We start from the raw sequence: 26038 nt of genomic DNA on the forward strand, positions 1-26038 counted from the left end.
ATCTATTCAAATGTGTAACCAGCAGTTATTCTCCGGTCACAAAGAATCATTGTCTCCACCTCTACAGTACCGGAGGGAGGACTGCAAGGCCATTAAAAATGTTACATCAAGGGTCATGGTGCTCTTAGTCCCCCTAAGGCACAACATGTTTGACATTATCCTGAATGACAGCATTGTTACCATGAATGTATATTACAGTATTGCTTTTCCATGCATTGCTTTAGAAAACATTAGTGCAGTAATCATAATTTATACAAACAGCTGTTACCTCTGTAGAAGCTTCCAACCCTTCGAGGGACTGTATCACTGTAACTATGGCGGTTTTCTTTGGAGGACACCCCATCATCTGCATGTGTATCATGATAAGGACCTCCCTAATACAAATAAATATACAAATCTATTATTGCTTGTATAATGATTTAACTGTGATATTTACCAAAAGACAAATTAATCAAGTTCAATGTAACACCTACAGAAAATTCCATATAACTACCACCTCTAGGCAAAACTGGGAAGGTTTACAGTCTCAGCCTGTCACTTTTTTATTACCATCTGTATCGGGAGATTATTGGGGAGATTTCCAACAATGTCTCCAACAATGGCGCAGGTAAAAAAAAACAAACATTTTTTTGTGGTAAGAGGGAGTATTGGATCTTCTAATGCCGCGTACAGACGATCGGACATCCCGACAACAAAACCGTGGATTTTTTTCCGACGGATGTTGGCTCAAACTTGTCTTGCATACACACGGTCACACAAATGTTGTCAGAAATTCCGAACGTCAAGAAAGCGTGACGTACAACACGTATAACGAGCCAAGAAAAATGAAGTTCAATAGCCAGTGCGGCTCTTCTGCTTGATGCCGAGCATGCGTGGACTTTTGTGCGTCGGATTTGTGTACACACGCTCGGAATTTCTGACAATAAGTCTTGTTTTCGGAAAATTTGAGAACCAGCTCGCAAACATTGAACATTTGTTGTTGGAAATTCCAATCGTCTGTACACGGCATAAACGTGTTTTTTTTCCTGCCTGTATCTTCCGGTCTCAGTGACAATCGTTCTACTTTTTTCTTGTATGGGGCCATAGCTTCAGGAAATAAGGGGAAGTTTAACCAATGGGTCACAGACTGAAATATAAACCCACTTTATCCAAAACTTAAAAAAAAAAATGTGCCTGGTGCAAGGATTTCAATGCCAATAATATCATAAGATATAAAACTATCTTTTTAGGTCATCATTTAACTCACAGTTCATGCTGATTTCACATTTCTTTGAAGAAATATGTAAACTAAAATCATTTTTAGAAATACAACTACTGATCAATTAAAGGGGTACATACATGTAAAAAGGTGTGCAGCCTTTATCCCCTTCCCGCCGAGCGTACGCAGAAGTGCGTACTCGGCTTCCGGGGGGGTTATACCGGGATGATGCCCGCAGATGCAGGCATTATCCCGGTACTGTTTTTTAGAGCCGGTGATTGGCTTTTCGGGTATAACAACTGATGCGGCTAAAAGCCGCTCAGCTGTTATACTGGAGGAGCGGGAGGGGACGTCCCTCCCTCCCGCCGCTCTTACCAGGCCTCCCGTTCCATCGGGAGGCCCGATGACTAATCGGCCGCCTCCGGCGGCTGGGGACGGACTGGAACAAAGCCGTGAGTGGCTTCGCTCCAGCCTCCTAATAGTAAACACAATGACGTCACTTCCTGTTTACTCGGCTGCCAATGGCGCCGGTTTTAAAAAAAATATACAGTATTCAGAATCGCCGAAAATGGCGATCTGAATACTTTGAAGTGTAAAGGAGAGATCGGGGGTCTTTTAGACCCCCGATCCCTCCATAAAGAGTACCTGTCACCATCTATTACTGTCACAAGGGATGTTTACATTCCTTGTGACACCAATAAAAGTGATCACATTTTTTTTTTAAACACAGTTTATTAATATAAAAATAAATAAAATAAATAAGAAAAAAAAAACATTTTAAAGCGCCCCCGTCCATGCGAGCTCGTGCAGCAAAGAAAACGCATACGGAAGTCGCGCCCGCATATGTAAATGGTGTTCAAATCACATATGTGAGGTATCGCCGTGATCGTCAGAGCGAGAGCAATAATTATAGCACTAGACCTCCTCTGTAACTCTAACCTGGTAACTGTAAAAAAAATTTAAAGCGTCGTCTATGGAGATGTTTGTCGCCATTCCACAAGTGCGTGCAATTATAAAGCGTGACATGTTTGGTATCCATTTACTCGGCGTAACATCATCTTTCACATTATACAAAAAAATTGGGGTAACTTTACTGTTTGTTTTTTTTTTAAATTCATGAAAGTGTCCCTTTTCCCATAAAGTTGCGTTTAAAACACCGCTGCACAAATACCATGTGACATAAAATATTGCAACAATCGCCATTTTATTCTCTAGATTCTCTGCTAAAAAATATATATTTATTTAATGTTTGGGGGCTCTAAGTAATTTTCTAGCAAAAAATACGGATTTTAACTTGTAAACACCAAATTTCAAAAATAGGCTTAGTCATGAAAGGGTTATTTCCACATGGTATCATTGTACACAAATAAAGATTTACGGTATGTGATGATCAAGTCCATTTCTGATCTGAAAATTTCCCACAGAATGGAAAATTTGGTTGTATACCCTTGTTTTTATTTTTACCTACAGGTAAGCCTTATTTTTACCTACAGGTAAGCTATTTTTACTTTCTCTAATGATTCTTTCAATCATTTTTTATTCATTCATTTTGTTTCCATATTTGGTTAACATGTCACTTTAAGAGCGCAAATCATTTTGTATCTATTGCTATTTGTGTGTATTTCACATTGAGTTGCTGCTATAGTTATTAAGTTTGTTTCCAGCGCAGTTTTCTTTTTTATATTTATGCAAAACTCACACTCAGTGGGATATAGCCTTCATGGAGACCTATATTAAACATCATATGGTCCCCCGCAGTTTAAGGTGGGAGGTCTGTCCCCAGAGAGGGGAGGCCCAGCTTGAGGAATGGTATAAATACTTTAACGATGCAGGTTTCAATTACCTCAAATTTCTGGTAGAAAAGAAAGCCAATAAATTATTGAGGATAGATGAGGAAATTAAAAACATTAAAGAAAAATTGATCCCCTTAAAAAGTAGTGAGGAATATGGTGAAAGATCAAATTTTTTAAAAAATTTATTGAAAAAGAAGATAGAGAACAAAAAATTAAAAAGAAAAAGAAATATAACAGGGACATGGATGATTATCAGTCTCAAGTGGTGTTTGAGTGGCAGAAGAAATTATTAGCGGAACAAACTACTGGTGTCAATTCTGCCATGGACACCACCCCACAGATCAATAGTCAGTCAGTGGAATGGCAGTCTAGGGTTTCGTCTAATCAGGGTAACCAAAGTAATGATCACACTAGATCCCCTTATAGGGGACTTACTGCCCCTAGATTACCCAGAGGGGGAGACATTTGTCATACCAGTCCTCGCACAGAAGTCAGGGGGGCAATAGGGGTAATAACCAGAGAACGGTCCTCCCTCTGCATAGGGTCGTGGCCAACAGAAATGGAATCATGGCCCTCCCCGAGCTCAGGGTCAAAGTTGGGTTCAGGGTTCACCACCAGCCTGTGGTCGAGGTCATATTAGTGGCCAGTGACAGGGGCCTCCACCTTATTGAGCTCCTGCCCAGACCAACCAGCGGGGATATGGCCCCAATCAGACATATGGATACAATGGTGGCCCATACGACCCGGTTGTTCATTATAACGGGGAGTATGTTAAAAATGAGTATGATTACAACATTCCTGTTCACAATAGTTTTTTCCTCTTGATTGATATGGGGGGCCCAGTAGATGGACCCAGCCACCCTAGAACCAACTATAGTGGCAATGGGGAATATCAAAATGGCCCATATGGTTTCAACCATGTGGAATAGCAGGATAGAAATGTTATTGACAACCAGGATCATCAGATATGGGGTTTTCCCAGGCCCAACCAAGGTGTCAAAAGAGCCGTAGAATAAGAGAGGAATTAGAAGGGGGCAGCGTGTTCAGTCCAAAAAGGAAAAGGACATAAAGGGAACTGGGATTTATAATCTCAGTTCCCAGGTGCTGACTAACTCAGAGGTAAGAGTATTGGACAAGGGTCTGAAGTTTGCTCCGCCTAAAAGTTTGAGCAAATTTCAAACCTACATGGATGTCCACAAGTATGTCCCCAAATTAAACATCCAAAGGTATTTGATTTCTAATCCTATGAAAGATAATAGGGCAACCTCTATTTAATATCAACATTCCGGTCTCTCTAATTTATCACTGTTCAACCCACAGGGGGGGCCTTGCTCCCTCATTGAGGGTTTTCAGGGATGTGGTGTTGAGAGATTTGGACAATATGAAGTTGAAACATGTTAAGATGAAAAGGGATTTAGAGAGAGGCATTGAGTCACTATGTGCTAACAAGGAGCTGGTTATACGACCAGCTAACAAGGGTGGAAGAATTATTATCCTTGATAAAAAAGATTACATGAAAGAAATGAATAGGATAGTAGGGGATGTGGATACCTATACCCCTTTGCCCTCCAATCCGGGCAGGAGATATAAAGAGGAACTTGAGAGTTTTGTTCAGAAAGGTTTCAATCAAAACATTTTAAATAAAAAGTAGAGGGCATTCTTGGTTCCTATGGCACCAAGGGTACCTATTATATACTATCTACCAAAGATCCATAAAAGTCTTACTTGCCCCCCGGGTCACCCAATAGTTAACGGTATTGACTCCGTTACATCCCGGGTGGGCACGTACATAGACTTCTTTTTACAACCTTTGGTACGCACCAGGCCCTCGTACGTTAAGGATGCACATCATGTTATCAATCTCTTATCAAGATTAAAACCACGTGAAGGGATGTGGCTGGTGACAGCGGATGTCACCTCGCTGTACATGATCATCCCTCATGAATTGGGCTTGGGTGCTGTTAAATATTTTTTGGATCGGGACTCTAGTCTCTTGAGAGAACAGGTCAGCTTCATTATGGAACTTCTTGAGTTTGCTGCTACTCATTTTTTTTCTGGTTTAATGGTCAATATTTTCGCAGGATAGGGGTGTTGGTATGGGGGCTAAATATGCCCCAAGCCTGACGAATTATTCATGGCTCAATGGTAGGAGGATGTCGTCTATGCTCATGGGAGACCAGAGGTGGTCCTATGGGCACGTTACATAGACGATATCCTCCTTCTATGGGATGGAAGTGAGGCTGCCCTGTGTGAATTTATGGACTCACTCAACATAAATAATAGGGGATACACCTCTCATATGAGGCAAACTGTAGGGAGATTAACTTTTTGGATCTTAAAATTTCTGTCAAGGGTGATTCGTTTATCGCCTCTAAATTTTTTAAATCTACCGACAGAAATCCTTACATTTCGGTGGATAGTTGTCACCATGCCCCCTGGCTCAGGTCAGTGCCTAAGAGCCAGTATTTGCGGCTGAAGCATAATTGCACTGAACCTGATGAATTTTTGGTGCAAGCTAAGACCCTCACACAGAGATTTTTGGACAAGAAGGCTTTGTCTGACACTCTCAATCAGGTTATGTTGTTAAACAGGGCAGATTTATTGAAAGAAAGATCTTCTGAACAGCGTATGGACAATGTTTTCAAAACTCCATTTATCACAAATCAACATCAGAATGTCAAACATATTAATAAACATTGGCATATTCTAGGCAACAACAGAATATTGCATACCATTTTGCCAGTCAAACCTCTGGTGGTCTTTAGGGGTGCTCCCTTCTTTATGGATAAATTGGCTCCCAATGTCCTTAACCCCCCTAACAATAAACCTCATTTTTTTTTAGAGAACACACGGGCTATTACCAATGCAGAAAATGCCAAGTGTGTTCTCTTAATGGATGTAGAGCGGACTGCAGTATGTGGGCAGGACGAAACGCCCCCTTCACGTTCACTTAAATGAGCACATCAACAATATTAGGAAGGGGTTTACCAAACATTCTGTATCTAAGCACTATTTAACTACCCATAATAGGGACCCCTCCAAGACTATTTTTTTAGGGATAGATAAATTCAGTCCCCACTGGAGGGGAAGCTCCCTTGTAAGGAGTATCTCTAAACTCGAGATAGCGTGGGTACATAAATTAAAGACCTATGTCCCCTATGGTTTAAATGTAGATGTGAATGTCAACGCTTTTATAGCTAACTCTTGATTAACATCTAATTTGCATTATGACCATATACTTTGAATTGTGTTTGTTGGACTGATTGTTGCTACGGTTACTTATGATGTGAACTTGGATTGAATCTTTTATCCCTTGTTTACCTCATTGGTCCGTATGGTTCATATGGATATTACCATCGGGGTTGAACTGTGACATGCCCGTCAACGTGTTCACATACATCCATACATGAGTTTTTTCAGTGTAGCAGATGGTTTTTCAGTCCCTATTTTCATCATATATATTGCTCTGTTAAGGGTAAAATATTCGTTTATGGTGAGTTGTTATTAGATTTAGGTTAAGTTAGTTTTGTTTCTCTTTCTACCCTTGTGCCTACATTTTTTAATATAGTACATTAAGTTTTTTAAGCATTCGTTTTTCAGTACTCACCGTGGAGACTTTCGATTGATTTTAAAGTTATCGGCCAATTTGTCCACATTGGTTACAATGCCCTGCCCCCTAGGGGGGTTTAACGCCGTGAATGTGAGGTGACATATGATATACATAGATATAGTACATCAAGTTTTTAAGAATTATTTGTTAGGAGTACTTATCGTGGAGATTTTCGATCGATTTCGAAAATTTCGTAAATGTTAATATGCCAATTAACTGATGGATTGTGAATGTTTTTAGTCATTTCTATAAAGCAATAAGAGCTGGGAAAATTCTTCTGTGGGTTCGAAGGTGGGAAATCTGGTTTGTGCTGGAAAATATTTCCTGTTTATATTCCCTTCTGGCAATTACCTGTTATTTCTAATGCCGTGTACACACGAGCGGAATGTCCGACAGAAAAAGCCTGACGAGCTTTTCATCGTATATTCCGATCGTGTGTATGCCCCATCGGACTTTTTACGTTGAAAATTCTGACGGACCTGGAAAGAGAACATGTTCTAAATTTTTCCGACAGAACCAATTCCTTTCCGGAAAACCACTCGTCTGTATGCTGCTCTGACGTACCAAAAACGACGCATGCTCTGAAGCAAGTACGAGATGGAAGCTATTGGCTACTGGCTATTGAACTTCAGTTTTCTAGTCCCGTCGTACGTGTTGTACGTCACCGCGTTCTGGACGGTCGGAAATTTGGTGTGACCGTGTGTATGCAAGACAACTTGAGCGGAATTCCATCGGAAAAACCTTCAGAGTTTATTCCGACGGGAAAACCGGTCGTGTGTACAGGGCATTAGTGTTCTTAAAAGCTGTGAAATACAAATTTTAATATTTTTTTGTCCTTTACTGAGGAACTAATAAAAAAAAATAAAAAGACTACAAATATGCAGGCTCTTTAATGCAGAAGAGATATGCAATATCTCCTGCAGTAAAATAAACTCTCTTCCCTGCTCGCAATCCTCTGCAGAATGTATACAGAGCTGCGCAGCTCTGTTTACATTTTTGGTGCCAGTGTGGCGGGATGAATGACTCCTGAGCATGAGTTAAGTCTAACGAGGTGCGTGCCACCTTGTGGACGTATCTCTTTAATTTTCATCCAACAGTTTTATGGAACTTCAGAAACACAGCTATCGCTACACTCCTGGAGCTCTGACAGGAGAAACGTTGTCTTCTCACATACAGCATCTCTGCCTGCCCCTTCCCTCTGGAACCGAGACCAGAAGGTCCAGCATTGGAGGTATTATGATATCTATACTGCCGGCGCCCCGTAAAAGTATTAATTGTAAATTCAAGAGATAAGTTCACGAGGTGGCATGCACCTTGTTGGACTTAGCTCCTAATAATCCAGAACATTTTCCCAAGTGATTGAATTTGTGGATGTTACGGACTTGGGGCTGCAGGAGGAGAACCATTGCCTGGAGAACTCTGTGTTTTACTGTGTTTTCAAGTTATCCAGAAGGAGCTGGTCACTAATTGACTTTTGGCTACCTATGTATAACGTATTCCTATGGGGGTGCCGGACTGTCTGAGGTGGCCATTGTCTGTGATAATGTGATTATCTCTACTGTCTGAGGTGGCCATTATCTGTGATAATGAAAATAGCTCTTGTCCTGACTCTAGTCCCATTTACTTCAGAGAGTTTTTATGTTCCCATCTACTTTTGCATGTGTAAGCATCTTCTGTTGAATTCCCCATAATGTAAAATAAATGTAAAAAATCTAGCAGGGACAGTGGGAACATTCCCATTCACAGTAGGTGTGCAGATTCAGGAACTCAAATGCAGAGATCTCATGAAGGATATAAGATATTTTGAGGTAGTCTAACATGAACCTGTACTTTGCCCAAAGCAACAGGACTACTTATTTGCTCACCTACCTACTGCTTATATGCATCTTCCCATCACTTCACCACTGCTCTGTTCTGCTGCTTCAGCAACATGGGAATTCAGGAATATCAAATTCTCTCCTTTTCCTCTCATGACACAGCAGCCAATGGCCAGGTCCAAGCACTATCATGTGCGGAGAGAGTTGTTAGGCTGGCCATAGATTGAGCACAGTTCTTTTCCTGAAACCATGGCTTGCAGGAAAGAAATTTGCATGATTCCCCTGTCAACACTGCCTTCTACAGCCGGGAGAGCAATTGCTAGTGGTTAAAGCAGCTGCTTGCAAAAATCGCAAGTGAACTCAGCAGGCTGGTTGTACCCAGGTTGACTGATCAACTTGGTACATTCAGCCTGCCCACTAATGGTTCAAATCTCAGCCGGTTCCTGCTGTTTCCAGCTCCTAATAGTCTGACTTGATCCTCATATAGGATATTTTCTCTTCACTCTGAAATGCAATGAGAGTGGTAGTAGTAGGGGTTCAAAGGATTACTATACTGTAAACAATGAATAGCTGGGAGGGCAGTTAATGAAATGTGTTTTACTCTGCTGAGCAGTTTTTGGTGGACTGAGGCTTTAGCTCTGATTTATAAAACCTGATGGGTTTCATATATTTTAGCAATAAACAGACAATTGTTTAGTTCAAGGATAATCTGTCATTATATCAAGATACGTTCTGCACCCTTTAAGAATCATGGTAAATTAAACAGAAAAACTGCAGGGTAACAGATAACGTATATACTCGAGTATAAGCCGACCCGAATGTAAGCCGAGGCACCTAATTTTACCACAAAAAACTGGGAAAACTTATTGACTCAAGTATAAACCTAGGGTGGGAAATGCTGCAGCTACTGTAAGTGAAAAAGAGGGTCAACAATGCCCATCTGCAGCCTCACTGTGCCCATTTGCAGCCTCATTGTGCCATCTGCATGCCCCACTGTGCCATCTCCATGCCTCACTGTGCCATCTGCAGCCACATGTACCTGATCTCCTGAACACTGGCGCTGTGACATGCAGTCTAGTCGGCGGCCGAGCAGTGTGACAAATCCCCACCTCCTCCTCGTCCGTGACAGAACACTGATTCAGTTTCCCAGCAGTAAGTCAGTGTTCCACCTATTATGGACGAGGATGAGGAGAAGGCAGGGCTTTGTTACACTGCACAGCCACCGACTAGGCTGCATGTCACAGCGTCGGGAGAGCAGGCGCATGAGGCTGCGGATGGGCACAGTGACTCGAGTATAAGCCGAGGGGGCTTTTTCAGCACAAAAAAATGTGCTGAAAAATTCGGCTTATACTCGAGTATATACGGTACATTTGTTTGACCGGTAAGTACTAAATGTTTGTCTTAACTTACAAATGATCCAGCAGTAGCAGAAGCAAAGTAAACAAATTACATGCTCTTGTAGGTTTTGAAGGGCCAAAAAAATGCTAAAATGACCACGTGATACCAAGGTTGTTTGAAAGGACTGTTCACCACAGACACTGCTGACTTCTATTGATTACAGTTGTAGGTGCAAGTAATTCCTTCACAATTCAGTTACCGAAATCATCTCTTTCTTACTGTTCTGGTAATAGCTGATTCTATAGCTACATAAAACTAAGACATGCAAACCAAACAGCAAGGAAGAGAACTCTGTGCACCGTGGAAATCAGGATTATACAAAAATATGCAATGCCAGGAGACATCTTATGCCCCGTACACACGAGCGGAATTTCAGTCGGAAAAATCTTGGATGGTTTTTCCGACAGAATTCCGCTCAAGCTTGGCTTGTATACACACGGTCACACAAAATTTCTCTGAACTTTCAAACGTCAAGAACGCGGTGACGTAAAACACTACGATGAGCCGAGAAAATTAAGCTCAATGATTCCGAGCAACTTTTTCCGACCGAAAAAAAATAGAGAACCTGCTCTCAATCTTTTGCTGGCTGGAATTCCACCAATAAAAGTCCCATGGAACATACACACGGTCGCATTTTCTGACCAAAAGCTCTTATCAGACTTTTGCTGGCAGAATTTCCGCTTGTGTGTACGGGGCATTAGTTGAGAGTGAGACAGCTCTTCTGAACGTCAGTCGTTTTAAAAAAAGCACATGTGCAGACAGTTTACATGTACATGATGGACAATTCTTTTTAAATGGTTAATAAACTTTCACTGCAAGTGTCCAAGTCCAATGAAACTTGGACCAAGACTGGTAAATAAGATTTTTTTATCAAAAGCTACTTTTACTCATGGTAATGAATAATGTATAATAATACAGGAGGCACAAAAAAATGTAGAACTCTTTAACGTCTCCTGCTCCTCAATGTTTCATCAAACTGTATATGATGGTCAAATGTGAGGAATAATCCAGCTACCAAATGGGTTTTCCCTCCTTCAAAGTGGATCAGTCATAAATGAGGGCAATTCAACTGAGCATATGAATTCCCCAAACTTTTGACAAGTCTACTTTGATAGCTAGCCTTCTAAGAAACTTTGTCGACATCAGTGGCACCCAGGAGAAAACCTGATCCCCAAGCAAACCCAATGAAGCTCCAAATATTGAACAACAGATAGTAAAATGTCTAACAAGGTCTAAAAACAGGAAAGAACTAATACTCAGAAGCTTGACTGTGTGTTTTTTTAAAAATGCGTGGTTAATTCAAACTGTGAACGTATGCCTTAATCAAGCCTGAGCACTTCTCTTTTTACAGTATATCACTGGGCAGAATAAAAAATAAAAACATATTTCATACATTTCTGGATTTCTGGCAGATCAACAGGTCTTTTTTCTGTACTTGCAGGATTTTTAAAAGGATAACTCATACGGAAAATGTGCATATATTGTAGAGATGTACTGAATGTTGCTTATTTTTTGCCTAAAACAAGGCTAAACTCACTCAAACAATTATTTCTTCATTTGTCCCTCCCCTCCCCCTCTTACACATATGCTAACAATAATTATTAAAATTGTTACCACTTACAGTGATGTGAAAAAGTATTTGCCCTGATTTTTTTTTTTGCATATTTCTCACACTTAAATGATTCGGATCATCAAACAAATTTTAATATTACGCAAAGATAACCTGAGTAAATCCAAGATGCAGTTTTTAAATTATTATTTCATTTATTAAGGGAAAAAAGCTGTTCAAACCTGACTGGCTATGTGAAAAAGTAATTGCCCCCTCCCATGCTGAATCATGAATGAACTGTGATTAACCACAATTTTTGGAAAGCTGAGGCTGGCCATACATTATACAATTTTCTTCTACAATTTTCCTTTAGATTTACCAAAACCATATAATATGAGGTCAAACCTAAACACTTTCAATTTGTATGCAATCAGGCAGGCCCTCCCACTACATAATTGAAGGTAAATCTAAAGGAAATTGAATAAGAAAATTGTATAATGTATGGCCAGCCTAAAGCTAAATTTCACTTGCCACACCCAGGCCTAATTACTGCCAGACCTGTTGAATCAAGAAATCACATAAATAGAAGCTGTCTGACAAAGTGAAGCACGCTAAAGCTGGCCATACACCTATAGATTATCTGCAGATTTTCTATGGTTAGATGGCAAAAGTGCAACAGATTTCTCCAATGTTCGCTAAACTGTGTGGATGGAGGAATCTCCCACTTTTTCCATCTAACCATAGAAAATCTGCAGATAATCTATAGGTGTATGGCCAGCTTAACAGATCACAAAAGGCCACACATCATGCCACAATCTAAAAAAATTCAAGAACAGATTAGAAATAAAGTAATGTACATGCCATTTCTAAGGCTTTGGAACTCCAGTGAACCACGGGGAGAGCCATTATCCACAAATGGAGATAACTTGGAACAGTGGTGAACCTTCCCAGGAGTAGCCGTCCAACAAAAATTACTCCAAGAGCATGACAACGACTCATCCGGGAGGTCCTAAAAGAACCCAGAACAACATCTAAAGAACTGCAGACCTCACTTGCCTCAGGTAAGGTTCATGATTCAACAATAAGAAAAAGACAGGGCAAAAATGGCATCCATGGGAGAGTTCCAAGGCCAAAGCCACTGCTCACCAAAAAGAACACAAAGGCTCATCTCACATTTACCAAAAGACATCTTTATTATCCCCATGACTTTTACACAAATATTCTGTGGACTGATGAGACAAAAATGTAACTTTTTGGAAGGTGTGCATCCTGTTACATCTAGCAAAAAAAAAAAAAAATACAGCATTTCATAACAAGAACATCATACCAACAATCAGACATGGTGGTGGTAGCGTGATGGTCTGGGGCTGCTTTGCAGCTCCAGGACCTGGATGACTTACCATAATTTATGGAACCATGAATTCTGAGCTCTACCAGAAAATCCTAAAGGAGAATGTCCGGCCAGCAGTTTGTAACCTCAAGCTCACGTGCACTTGGGTTATGCAGCAAGAAAATGATCCAAAACACAACAGCAAGTCCATCTCCAAATGCTTCAAACAAAGCAAAATTTAGGTTTTGGAGTGGCCTAGTCAAAGCCAAGACTTAAATCCAATTGAGATGCTGTATCATGACCTTACACAGGCTGTTCATGCTGAATTAAAACAATTCTGCAAAGAAGAGTGGGCCAAAATTGCTCCACAGCAATTTGAAAGACTCATTGCCAGTTATCGCAAACGCTTGATTGCAGTTGTTGCCGCCAACGGTGGCACAACCAGTTATTAGCTTTAGGGGGCAATTACTTTTTTACATAAAGCCAGGCAGGTTTGGACAGCTTTTTTGCCTTAATAAATGAAACCATCATTAAAAAACTGCATTTTGTATTTACTCGGGTTGTCTTTGTGTAATATTTTTTTTTTGATTAATTGGAGTCATTTAAGTGTGAGAAATATGCAAAAAAATAAAAAATCAGGAAGGGGCAAATACTTTTTCACATCACTGTAGTTGCTTTTTGTACTTCCTGATGTCCAGCATAGGCTGGACCCTGCTGCTTCGTGGGATTGCCATGTCACAGCTATCCCGGGCAGTGTTGCCAGCCATCAGTATTTTTACTGGCAGCCAGTAAAAAATGGGCACTTTTCTCCTGCCAGTAACAGGAAAAGGTTGCCAGTAAAAAAATATGGCTGTGACGCTTGGCTCGGAACTGCACAGGCGCAGTTCTAATCCGGAGCCAGCCGAGAACATCCAAGTGCCTGCTAAAGTGTGTTCGGGTGGTGCCGGCGGGGGGGGGGGAGCGGTGCCTGAGCGTGCGTTGTGTGTGATGTCATGGTGCAAGGGAGCCAAGCGGAGCGCCTGGAGCTGGACTATCTGTGCTGTTTGGACTGGAGTGGACTGAGGTTTAGAACAGGGGTGTCAAACCTTTTGACTTTCCTGGGCCACACTGAAATAAGAGGAACGGTCTTGGGCCAAGCATAAAATACATTCCTGACCCAGCATGACAGCATATACGTATGGGTAGGCTCCACCCCCTGCCCTATGTCAGGATTGGTTATACTATATAAGTAAGTCTCCTCCCTGCCTGCAGCATTCTCGTAACTTAGTATCACTGCGAAGCCTTTTCGGGAGCGACCTATATGCTCTCATGCTTTGCATCAGGGAAGGAAAATTACAGTTAGGTAAGTATAAAAATTTCCTCTTTCCTGACACAGCATGTCAGCATATACGTATGGTGTGTAAAATCACCAGACAAGACGGGTGGGCAATGCTTTACTATTTATTATATATATATTTTTTTTATATATATATATATATATATATATATATATATATATATATATATATAAAATTTTGTTTATGTCGTTCCCTCCAATACCGAACGGCCAAACTGCACTGGCGTTAAGGCAGCGGGGTCCACTTTACAGTGGCTCAAGAACGTATTGAAGGTCGCCCATGTTGCGCCTCTACAGATTAGTTCAGGGATGACCCCTCGGAAATCCTCCCATGATGCCACCATCCCCCGGGTGGAGTGAGCCCTAAGCTCCGCTGGGGGTTCCAGATTCTTTGCAGTATAAGCTCTCTCTATGACCTTAACTAGCCACGATGCCAGTGTCCTTGTGGACGCTGCCAGCCCTTTTCTACTTCCTTCTGGAAATGACGAACAGATTTTCTGTTCTTCTAAAGGATGCTGTCATCTATATGTAGATTTTTAAGATGGACGCGATGTCCAGACTGTACGGTGCTTCTGATGTTTCCGCCTGGAATGTTGGGAGTACTATTTGCTGATTTCGATGGAATGGTGTATTGATTTTAGGCCTGTAGCGTGGAAGGGTTCGTAATACTACTCTGCCAGGTGGCAGCAGTATGGTGGTTTGTAGCCTAAGGCTTGTATGTTTGACACCCTCCTTCCTGAGATGATTGGCGTGAGAAATACTGCTTTTGAGGAAACATTCCATAATGATGTAGTCTGCCCTCCCCCGAAGGGGGCTTGTGATAGTGAGTCCCATGGTGGAACATATGATCGTTCTGCGGGACGAATTCTCGCACATGCCTTTAAGAACTGACGGATTAGACACCGTGAGGACCACTTAACTCCTGATAATGCTGTCAGGGCTGAAATTTGTACCCTCAGTGTGTTAACACTGAAGCCTTTATCTAGACCCGTTTGGAGGAAGTTCAGTACTTGCGGTTCCGGTGGCGCCCGGGGATCAAACTCCTGGATTTCTGCGAAGGATTTGAACTTTTCCCAGATCCTCGAGTAGGTCTGGTTAGTGGTGGGCGCTCTTGCTTCTAACAGTGTTTTTACCACTGCTGCCGAGTACCTTGCTTCTTCTAACTTTCTCCCTTCAGCCTCCAGGCTGCTAAGTGTAGAACTCCTGGGTCTGCATGTACTACCTGACCCTGCTGTATGTCTGGAAGGGGCATTGGTGGTTCCACCGCCAAGGACTGCAGTAACGCGAACCACAGACTGCGTGACCATATTGGGATTATTGCTATTACCACTCCTGGGTGTGTTCTTATTCTGTTGAGTAGCCTAAAGATTAGCGGAATTGGAGGAAAGAAATTTGCTAGTCTGCACTCCCATCTGGCGTTGAGAGCATCTGCTGCTTCCGCTTCCTGGAACCTTGCTCTGGACAGAAAACGCCTGCACTTCGTATTGACTGTGGTTGCCATTAGATCCAGGTCTGGGTACCCCCACTGTTTGCAAATCCAGTGGAAGACCGACTAGTTCAGGGACCACTCGTTGGGGTCAAGGGATTTCCTGCTCAGGGTGTCCGCGACAAAGTTCTGCGGGGCTGGGATGTAGACCGCTGAAAGATGGGTTAGGTTTTGTTGCGCCCACTCCAGTATCGGTGTTACTTCGGTCAGTAGTGACCAAGTTCGAGTCCCGCCTTGTCTCCTCACATAAGCGACTGCCGCCCTGTTGTTCATCTGAATGACTACGTTTGTCCCTTAAATCTGTGTGTGAAATGCTTTTAGTGCACAGAGGGCTGCCCTCAGCTCTATCACATTGGAGACCTCCCTTTGCCTGTGTCTCCATCTGCCCTGGGCTAGGAGACCATTGTAGTGTGCGTCCCATCCTGATGCTGAATCATCCGACGTGGTCACTTGTGGTGGATCTGCTACTAGTTGATGGCATTTACGGAGATTTGCCTGATTCTTCCACCACACCAGGGACCCTCTCATTTCCGGGGTTAGACAAATTTTTTGTCGGACTGACTGTTTTCGCCATTGGTTGAGGAAGCCCTTCTGGAATGTGGCAGCGTGATGCCGAAAGATAAGTCATCTTTGATGTTTCTTCTAACTTGGTCAGGAGGGTTGCCATCTTCTCCCTCAGGAGTTCTATTGTGTTTCTGTGGGTGTCGAGAATCACACCCAAAAACAATAGCCTCTGTGTAGCTTCCAACTGGCTTTTTTCCCAATTGATGAGCCTGCCGAACTCTTGTAACGTGTTGATCAGTATTTGTCGATGGTTTAAGAAGAACTGCAGACTTCTTGCCACCAGCAGGATGTCGTCTAAATAATGAAAGGCTTGTAGGCCTTGTCTGCGTGAAATGGCTATTACTGGTAACAGAATCTTGGAGAAAGTTCTGGGCGAGGTTGACAGGCCAAATGGCAGGCATACAAACTGAAAATGCTGGTTTGACACTGCGAACCGTAGATATTTGTGGAAATGTGAATGCACCGGAACGTGCAAGTATGCATCCTTCCGGTCGAGAGACAACATCCAATTGCCCTTTGTGAGGGCCTGTGTCACTGATTGCAAGGATTCCATTCTGAAGCTCTGGACCAAGATTTTCTTGTTCAGGTCTCTTAGATCTAGGACGGGTCTTAAGTCACCTGTCTTTTTCTGAATTAAGAAAAGTGGTGATTAGAAACCTTGCATTTGCTCTAGTATTGGTACTGGCTCTTTTGCGCCCTTCTGTAGCAGCATTTGTATGTATTCGAATATCACCCGCACCTTCTGCTAATCGTGTGGTAACCGTGTGGGAGAAAAATGGGGAATTATGGGAAGGCATAAAAATTTCCAACGATGTCCCGGCTGGACCACGTCTGTGACCCAGGATTCCTTGACTCGCTCCGTCTAGACATGGGTGTATCTGTGTAGCCTGGCACCCACTGCCCCTATCTGGACGGAGACATTTTCAAAAAGGTTTCTGTTGGGCAGAAGCCGTCCCTATCTTTAGTACTGTATACGAGCCACCGTTGTTTGGGATGTTTTCCCACTTTTTCTATATTCTTTGAGAGGCCTAAAAGGCCTAAAGTCTCTTACTTTATTTGGGTACTGCTTTCTTCCAGGGAAGCGTCTCTGCTTTGGTTTCACATCCTGTGGGAGCATACCTGATTTGCCTGTTTCCATTGTATTCCCAAACAGGGCAGTTCTGTCAAATGGCATACGACACCAATTAATTTTTCATGAGATATCTGCCATCCATGGTTTGAGCCATAGCGCTCACGCACTGCACTTCCTCTTCCTCTGTCACTTGACTGTTAGGGGTGGGTGAGTCTCCTCCTGCGGCTTCCTGAGCTGCCAATCACGTCCTTTCCACGACCAAAAGTGCCTCAGTCGCCATCTTGCTCCACCTGGAAGTTGTTTCTTGAGACTTCCTATGCCATTCTGACCACCAGAAGTGGTGTTTCCGCCATCTTGCACCACCCGGCAAAGCTGCTGGTGCTCTGTAAGGTTGTTCCTTGTTTGCTGATGTTTTAAGATGGCTCTCCTAGACCAGATGCCTGCACCCCCTCTTTCCTGGATCCTGAGGGGGAGGCCCCCCCATATAGGCGTTCATGTCTGCCCATACAGCGGGGAGCTTCGACACAGGAGAGGCTTGGACCGGTGCGGCTTGGCCAGAAGCATCCGGCAAGGTGAGGGAAAAATAAAATCCTGCTTTCAGCAGTAGCATACCCGGCTGTAGCAGTGAGGAAAAAAAAGAGAATGCTGCAGGCAGGGAGGAGACTTACTTATATAGTATAACCAGTCCTGACATAGGGCAGGGGGCGGAGCCTACCCATACGTATATGCTGTCATGCTTTGCATCAGGAAAGGAAAATTACCGTTAGGTAAGTATAACATTTTCCTCTTTAACAATAAGGATAGCTGATAAGCAGAAGAAAATCAGCCAGATTATAAGTTAATGATCACTGATACAGATAAAGTATCTATCTTGGTAAAAAAACTTAATTTTTTTTGTAATATTTTTTAATATAAAAGTAAGAGGGCAAAATAAAACCAGTGCGATATCTGACACTGTTTTTGATAAACTAACACATCGATATCTGGTTGGATGGATGTAGTAGCAATTCTCAATGAATTCTCAAGGTGCTCATGAGATATTTTGGTTCTAATTTTGCCCCTCATGTGCTTCATCCTTGAAAATAGTTGCACAGAAATATAGAAGTTTCCAAAAAATGATGGCATGAATAAGGCATGATTGTAAAGAGTGGGATTTTTTGGGGGAAGATAAAACTTAATAGATAAATAAAATAGATAGATAGATAAAAGTCCAGTAAAGAGACACTGTCAAATTATTCTTCAGCCTCACGTGTTCTTGGAGTGTAAACACATTTACAAAAACTTCCATAACATTTTTTTTTTGTGTTGGGCCACATTCATAGTCGTCGTGGGCTGCAGGTTGGACACCCCTAGTTTAGAACCTCTGTCAGAATTTCATTGTTCTCTGTATTCCCATGATAGAGATTTCTTCTTTTGTTCATGTCACACCGAAATAGAAGAGAGGAGAAATCTCCCCTATGCAGACACAGACAGCATTAAAAATCGGATATAAAAATCATAACAGGGACAAAGAAAGTATATAAAACCTGAGGGAAGTTATAACCCTTCTCAATTCTATCCAAAACTGAAAACAATGTACCGTAACTAAAGTCTGGCTTTAACGGCTGATTGCTGTTGACACATAATACAGTTTCTATGAATGACATGTATAAAAAACCCTGGCAACTGAAAACATGCTCCATAAAATGGTTTTATGCTGGAATAGACTGGGGGACCGTTGCCAGTGCCTTGTATAGAGGACTTTGTGGATACCAATACCGAACAAACCACCATGAAAGCTTAATTTTAATACAATCACATACTGTGTAGTAGAACAACAAAAATGTTTCCTAATGTCAGAACAAGCTAATATTAAGATTTCCTAATATAGCAGACTGAAAACAGCAGGTAGTTTTTTTTTTTTTATATTTTCATGTAATTTAGTCTTTGACTATTAAGGCATTAACACATGCTTTGACAGAGTAAGCTACAGACATCATATGTCTATAAGTAACTTTGGAAAAATGAGCACAAATATAACGGTTTACGGTTAGCAGAACTGAGATTTTATAGAGTAAGTTGTCTTTGGGACAGACAAAAAAAGCATATTACAAAAGCACAAATATTTTGAAAAGCAAGCAAGCTTTTTCTGTTTTGCATGCAAATGAGGAATGGTAAGAACATAAGACAGGGCAAAATCATAACTTGAAGACAGTATATTAAGGTTAAAGGAATTGCAGTTCTTTTCTACCACTGGTACTTTCAAATCTTTTCCTCCTTTTAGCTGAACCATGTCAGCAATCAAGAGAGAATGCTCACTGGCATCCTCAAAAAAAACCCAGGTAACAAGAATGCTAAAAATCAGAAAAATGTGCTGTGTTCTTCGACTTGCCATAAAATCATCTTTAAAAAGGTAGACATGTTCACAATAGCCATCGCAGGGCCCAATGAGTTTTCGGGTTCTAACTAAATGACAAAAGGTGTCCCTGTTGTATGGACATCAAAGAACATTTGTGTGAATTTATACAAAATTTCTCAAAATGATTCTAAATGTCTGACCTAAAATTCAGTGAAATTATTCAGCCTTTGCCTGTCCAGCAAACGTTATGTTACGCTTTAGTTTCGTGATAAATAATTGTCACCAGTGGATTCATGAATGGAGTTCAGTGAAAATTACTTAGTCCCAACCTTACTCTGAAGTTTACCACATGATTTACCCTTATTTTGCAAATATTATAGAATATAAATATATGTGATTTCATCAAGATTATATTAAATGCTAATATTGCGTGATTCAGACCTCAGACTTTTGGCGCATGTTAAATGAAGCTGTGCCTTCTCTGTTGGGCTCTTTAGCTAGTGGTCTTGAGTGGATGATCCCCTCTGACAGAGCTGGGTCAGCCTGCTAACAGCAAATAAAACATATGGATCATACAGTTTGTGAAGCAAGACAACACACATTACTTGGTGAATACAGTTTACGTAAGCAAAAAATAAAAGCTCAAGTACTTCAGCACACTGCATGGCACACATAACACCAACGGATACCAAGGGAATAAAGCAGTTGTTAAAAAAAAGAAACAGAATGAGGGTCATTGTGTTAATAATTACAGTAAAAATATAACTTGTTAAAACTACAAAATATTAACAACTTTTAGAGAATACTATATAATATGGTTATTGTTTTTAAGGTTTTAGGCCACCAAAAAGTGACAAAGAACAGACCCTTGCTTTCTTGGACTAATGTTGACAACTCATCAGCAACAAGACTGCTATGCAGGACAGGGCAGGGTAGGGAAATACTTACCCCTGGTATCTGGGTAGTTGTGCTAGACACAAAAATTCTGACTTGAATTGTAAAAAATACACATTCAAATCTCTTTTTGCTTATCATGTTTACTATCAGATACTACAGATCTTTATCTATTACACAGAAATGTCACAGCAAGGAGCAAAACATGGAGGACCAAATGGAGATCAAGGGCTCATGTTTATTAAACAAGTATCTAATACTAAGTATTGAGTTATGAGAACTCAACACAGCAGTTAACTTAAAGCGGAGTTCCACCCAAAAATGGAACTTCCACTTTTTGGATTCCTTCTCCCCTCCGGTGTCACATTTGGCACCTTTCAGGTAGGAGGAGGGAGCAGATACCTGTCTAATACAGGTATTTGCTCCCACTTCCTGGCATAGCTCACCGCGGCGCTTGCGGTGACCTATGCCACTTCCGGTGCCTACCCCGTCCTCCCCCGCTGTGAGACACAGAACACAGCAGGGACCTGAGAGGATGCGCAGCGTGACTCGCGCATGCGCAGTAGGGAACCAGGAAGTGAAGCCGCACGGCTTCACTTCCTTATTCCCTTACAGAGGATGGCGGCAGCAGCAGCAGCAGCCGAGAGCCGAAGGACGGATCGGCTTCGGCTGCCGACATCGCGGGCTCCCTGGACAGGTCAGTGTCCATATATTAAAAGTCAGCAGCTGCAGTATTTGTAGCTGCTGGCTTTTAATATTTTTTTTTTAGCGGACCTCCACTTTAATGATGATAACGAAATATATGATTCTTGGATTGTAAGCTCTAGAGGAGCAGGGCCCTCTGATTCCTACTGTATTAAAGTGTATTGTATGTGTACTGTCTACCCTCAAGTTTTAAAGTGCTGTGTAAACTGTTGGCGCTTTATAAATCCTGTATACTAATAATAATGATGGCTTTTATTAAACTATGAGGCCAATTTATAGAAGGTTGAAACTAATTTTTGGGTAAAATTTCTAATAGGGAACATTGATTCCAACAGTTTTGCCTGCTTTTAACACTGGTCTAATATAAAGTAAAGTTGTGCTGACTTCAATTATCCAATAATGTGTGGGGAACATCCTGTGTTATTTTAAATTTTTTCTGCATTGGGTAGTCTTTGCAATGCACATTTTCACATTGTTTCACCTCATTCATTAAGATACATGAAAGTGCTCTACTCCACTTTACTTAAAGGGGTTGTAAACCCTCGTGTTTTTTCACCTTAATGTATCCTATGCATTAAGGTGAAAAAACTTCTGACACTGACCAGCCCCCTATCCCCCGTTTTACTCACCTGAGCCTGATCGTTCCCTCGGCGGAGACACGCTCTACCTCTCTGCCCGTTGTCTCGGCTCTTGATTGGATAGATTGATAGCAGCGCAGCCATTGGCGCCCCCTCCCTGCTGTCAATCAAATCCTATGACGTGGGCGCCGGGGGGGGCAGGGCCGAGTCCTGCATTCTGAACTCGGGAGCGCGCCCGCACGGTAACCCCCAGGGAGAGCGCTTCTCCTAGTGGGGTTACCAATGCGGGGAGGATCTGACAGTGCCACCGAGGGACCCCAGAACAGGTGGATCGGGGCCATTCTGTGCAAAACTAAATGCACAGTGGAGGTATGATATGTTTGTTATTTAAAAAAACAAAACGAGGGTTTACAACTCCTTTAACATTTGCTGGGCATTCTATTATTACCATGCTTAAAATGCATTAAAGAGGGTTCTGTGTACAATAACAATACATCCATACAATATTAATATTGTATGTAAATACATATATATATATATATATATATATATATATATATATATATATATATATATATATATATATATATATCACAGGTAACACACACTTTGAAAAAGTAAATTTGGCTTATCAAAAAATCAAACACAGAACATCACAGACTGTTCAGAAGTGCATTTCCTAATCAGTGCTCCATTTAAAAGAAAAAAAAAAACTTTTCTTACAGCAAGCAGATGTGTTATATGTTCTAAGCACTGCTATGAACACTGCATTTTAAATGCACCTGGGACAAATTCCATTAGTCTGTGTCTACTGTAATGTTTGTCTGCATTCCCTTAGGCTAGATACTTGCACATGGTATGGTTACATCTTTAACAAGAAGTTCAGCATTCTGCCAATCACTCATTGCACAATTTATAATGGTAAACAAATGTGACACTACACATGCCAGAAGTGGCCCATTTCCATGCAGTCACTGAGATGCACTGTTTCAAGGAGATTTAGTTTTGGGGTAACGAGGATGGTCAGTTTAAATACACAAAATGGCATAGGGGCAGTGGCTATTTGTCCTAGTGATATTTTAAAACACCAGCCTGACTTAGGGGCTTCTATGGGCCCCCTGGCACTAGAGCTGCAGCCAGCTGTCAGTAACATTGGGAGTGTAGTGATATCACAAGTGACGTCGCGGCGCTTCCCCTGAGCATGGAGGCGTGGGCAGAGGTGCTGCGCTCTATCCAGCTTATACCTGTAGCAGTAGATCACTGCTAATCACTGATTGCAGACAACAAGAGATCACTATTAGAAGTGATCTGTTGCTAAAGAGCTGTATGGGATGTTCTGGAAATTGTTGATTTTTAACATACACCAATCAAAATCATAAACGCAACACTTGTGTTTGCCCCTATTTATCATGAGCTAATCTCAAAGATCTACAACTTTTTCTATGTACACAAAAGGCCTATTTCTGTCAAATATTGTTCACAAATCTGTCTAAATCTGTGTTAGTGAGCACTTCTTCTTTGCTGAGATAATCCATCCACCTCACAGGTGTGGCATACCAAGATGCTGATTGGACAGCATGATTATTGCACAGCCTTAGGCTGGCCACAATAAAAGGCCACTCTAAAATGTGCAGCTTTACTGTATTGGGGAGATCGGGGGGTTCCGAAAACCAGTCAGTGCAGTGCAGCACATCTCTTTCGCAAAGAGTTGATCAGGTTGTTGATTGTGACATATGGGATGTTGGTCCAATATTACGTTACAGTTTTTTTCATACCAAATTAAACCCGGGGACTAAAGTGGTTAAAAGACATTTTGATATGATCTGCCTACATTTTTGCTAAAATTTGGGGAGTGGCTTGCCGCATGGAGCTGGAGGACATGTAGTATCTCAGCTCCTGCATCCTGTGGCTCTACAGGGCTTCACCGCACCACAGAACGCTGCCTAACCGGTCTCCATGGGGAAGGATAAGTATAAGGAGGCGAAGGGGACAGGGGGATCTCATCCAGGGGGGCAATTTGGGGCACTTTTACACCCAATCTTTGGCCACGGCCCAGCGCCGGACGGAATACAAGATGGCGCCGGCACATCCATCCCCGGCCCGCTCTGAATCAGCCCTAGACTCCCTGGCTGGATTGCAGACCTGCCATCCACCCCCTGGGACCCAGGATCGCCCCTCCAGATGCTCCAGGAGCCACTCTAATACCTCCCTGGGATCGGAGGATGGATGGGACATGGAATCACAAATGAGATCCCCGCACATTTACATGCGTTCTCTCCCCACAGAGGCTGACTTTAAACAATGTGTAAAATGCACTGAAAAAACATACAAACAGGAGATAAATGAGCCTCAAAAGGACATTGGGGCTCGTTTTGAGGACATAGAAAACACCACCGAGGGCCTACATGCCACTGTACAGTCCCATGAAGAAATACTAAATACCCACACAGTCATGCTGCAACACCTATCATACCAGCAAGATGACATAGAGAATAGAGATAGACGCAACAACATCCGTGTGCGCGGGATACCTGAATCCGTGGAACCCAAAGATTTAAAAGCGGCAGTGACAGCCATTTTCAATCAGCTCTTGCAAATGCTTAAGAAAAGAAACAAAATCCCCTTGTGGTGGACTTTTAGGGCACAGAAATTGTTTGAGAAAACCTAATCTAGTTTGAAAAGTGTTTATTCAATATAATAAGTACAAAATATAAAAAACACATAAAAAAGATCCAATAGAACAAATTTACAGTGCTGTCATCACAATATAGTACAAGTAGTAAACCAGTAATTCTTTCACCGACGCGTTTCGGAGCACATATGTGTATCTCCTTCCTCAAGGGTATAATTAAGCGAGAATACTAAGTGTTATATATATTGAGATGACAACCCTTTCAGACCATGCAGATTAAAAACATATGAATGCAAAAAGATGTTCCCAGTTTGCTTGAGCCAGAGGTCCAACACAAGTGGCGTGCCTCAAAAAGAGGGGTGCCTAGCCTGAAAAGCTGACCCAGTTCCCTCACACATAAACCAGACCGGTAGGGGAGGCCAGGGGACCCACTGGGGCCAAAAAGAGGAAAAAGACCAAGAACCACTTGAGTGTGCAAAAAATGTTATTTGTTGTAGAGAGCACAGTCACCACAACTTGGTCAATTCTGTGCTGGATGCTGGAGTGAACGGTCACAAGTTCAATAGTTGTGACTGTGCTCTCTACAACAAATAACGTTTTTTGCACACTCAAGTGGTTCTTACTCACTTTTGGCAGGGTCTTTTTCCTTTTTTTGGCCCCGGTGGGTCCCCTGGCCTCCCCTCCTGGTCTGGTTTATGTGTGGGGGAACTGGGTCAGCTTTTCAGGCTAGGCAGCCCTCTTTTTGAGGCACGCCACTTGTGTTGGACCTCCAGCTCAAGCAAACTTGGAACATCTTTTTGCATTCATATGTTTTTAATCTGCATGGTCTGAAAGGGTTGTCATCTCAAGATATAACACTTAGTATTCTCGCTTAATTATACCCTTGAGGAAGGATATACACATATGTGCTCCGAAACGCGTCGGGTACAAGAATTACTGGTTTACTACTTGTACTATATTGTGATGACAGCACTGTAAATTTGTTCTATTGTATCTTTTTTATGTGGTTTTTATATGTTGTACTTATTATATTGAATAAACACTTTGCAAACTAGATTAATTTTTCTCAAATGATTTCTGTGCCCTACAAGTCCGCCACAAGGGGATTTTGTTTCTTTTCTATATTATTGGATGTGGCACAACCCAATGCTCAATTATAGCTGAGTCACCAATTGCAATTGCCTAAAGACAATCCCCTTGAACTTGACCGTGTCCATAGGACCTCCGGCCCCAGGAAACCCTCATTTGTGCGTGACACCCTATGCAGAGTACACTTTTATAACATTAAAGAAGCCATCATGCGTGCTGCCAGCACTCAGGATACTATTCTTTTCAACACTACCCTCGTGATGCTTCTACCTGACCTATCACGTCAAACTTTGACCATGCGGAAAGCTCTCAAGCCCCTCACACATCTTTTACAATCTCGCCAGCTGAAATACCAATGGCGCTTCCCTTTTCAGCTTTGGGTTCATCACGATGTCAAGACAGCCATTTTCCGCACTCTTGGAGACCTCCCAACATTCCTTAGCCCACTGGATTTGCTGCATGTCTCTATCCCTGATTAGCCCTTCGCATCCACCACCCCAGGCCTACCATACCTTCCACAGTGGCACAAAGAAAGCCGCAAACGACGCCCCGGATCCTCCTCACACAAAGACCCCAATGACTGACTTTCCATAGACCGGCTGGTCGTTTGTCTTTTTTGGCAGGATGGCATCGGGGCCCATCAACTGGG

The 26038-nt window shown here is 42.1% G+C and overlaps 1 protein-coding gene across 7 annotated transcripts in view; it reads right to left on the reverse strand.

Moving 5' to 3' along the window:
- The window catches only part of CDKL5 (cyclin dependent kinase like 5), a 571173-nt gene that overhangs the window by 45058 nt on the left and 500077 nt on the right, over positions 1–26038 (reverse strand). For 5 of the 7 annotated variants that reach the window (XM_073616452.1, XM_073616446.1, XM_073616449.1 and 2 more), the window contains 2 exons: positions 19933–20037; positions 269–374 (listed from right to left, as the gene is read on the reverse strand). In XM_073616452.1, coding sequence (XP_073472553.1) covers positions 269–374; positions 19933–20037 — 211 coding nt within the window. The remainder of the gene's footprint in view (positions 1–268; positions 375–19932; positions 20038–26038) is intronic. The other 2 variants (XM_073616450.1, XM_073616451.1) reach the window with 2 other exon arrangements.

Source organism: Aquarana catesbeiana, linkage group LG02 (assembly GCF_042186555.1).
Source record: "Aquarana catesbeiana isolate 2022-GZ linkage group LG02, ASM4218655v1, whole genome shotgun sequence".
Lineage (NCBI taxonomy): Eukaryota > Metazoa > Chordata > Amphibia > Anura > Ranidae > Aquarana > Aquarana catesbeiana.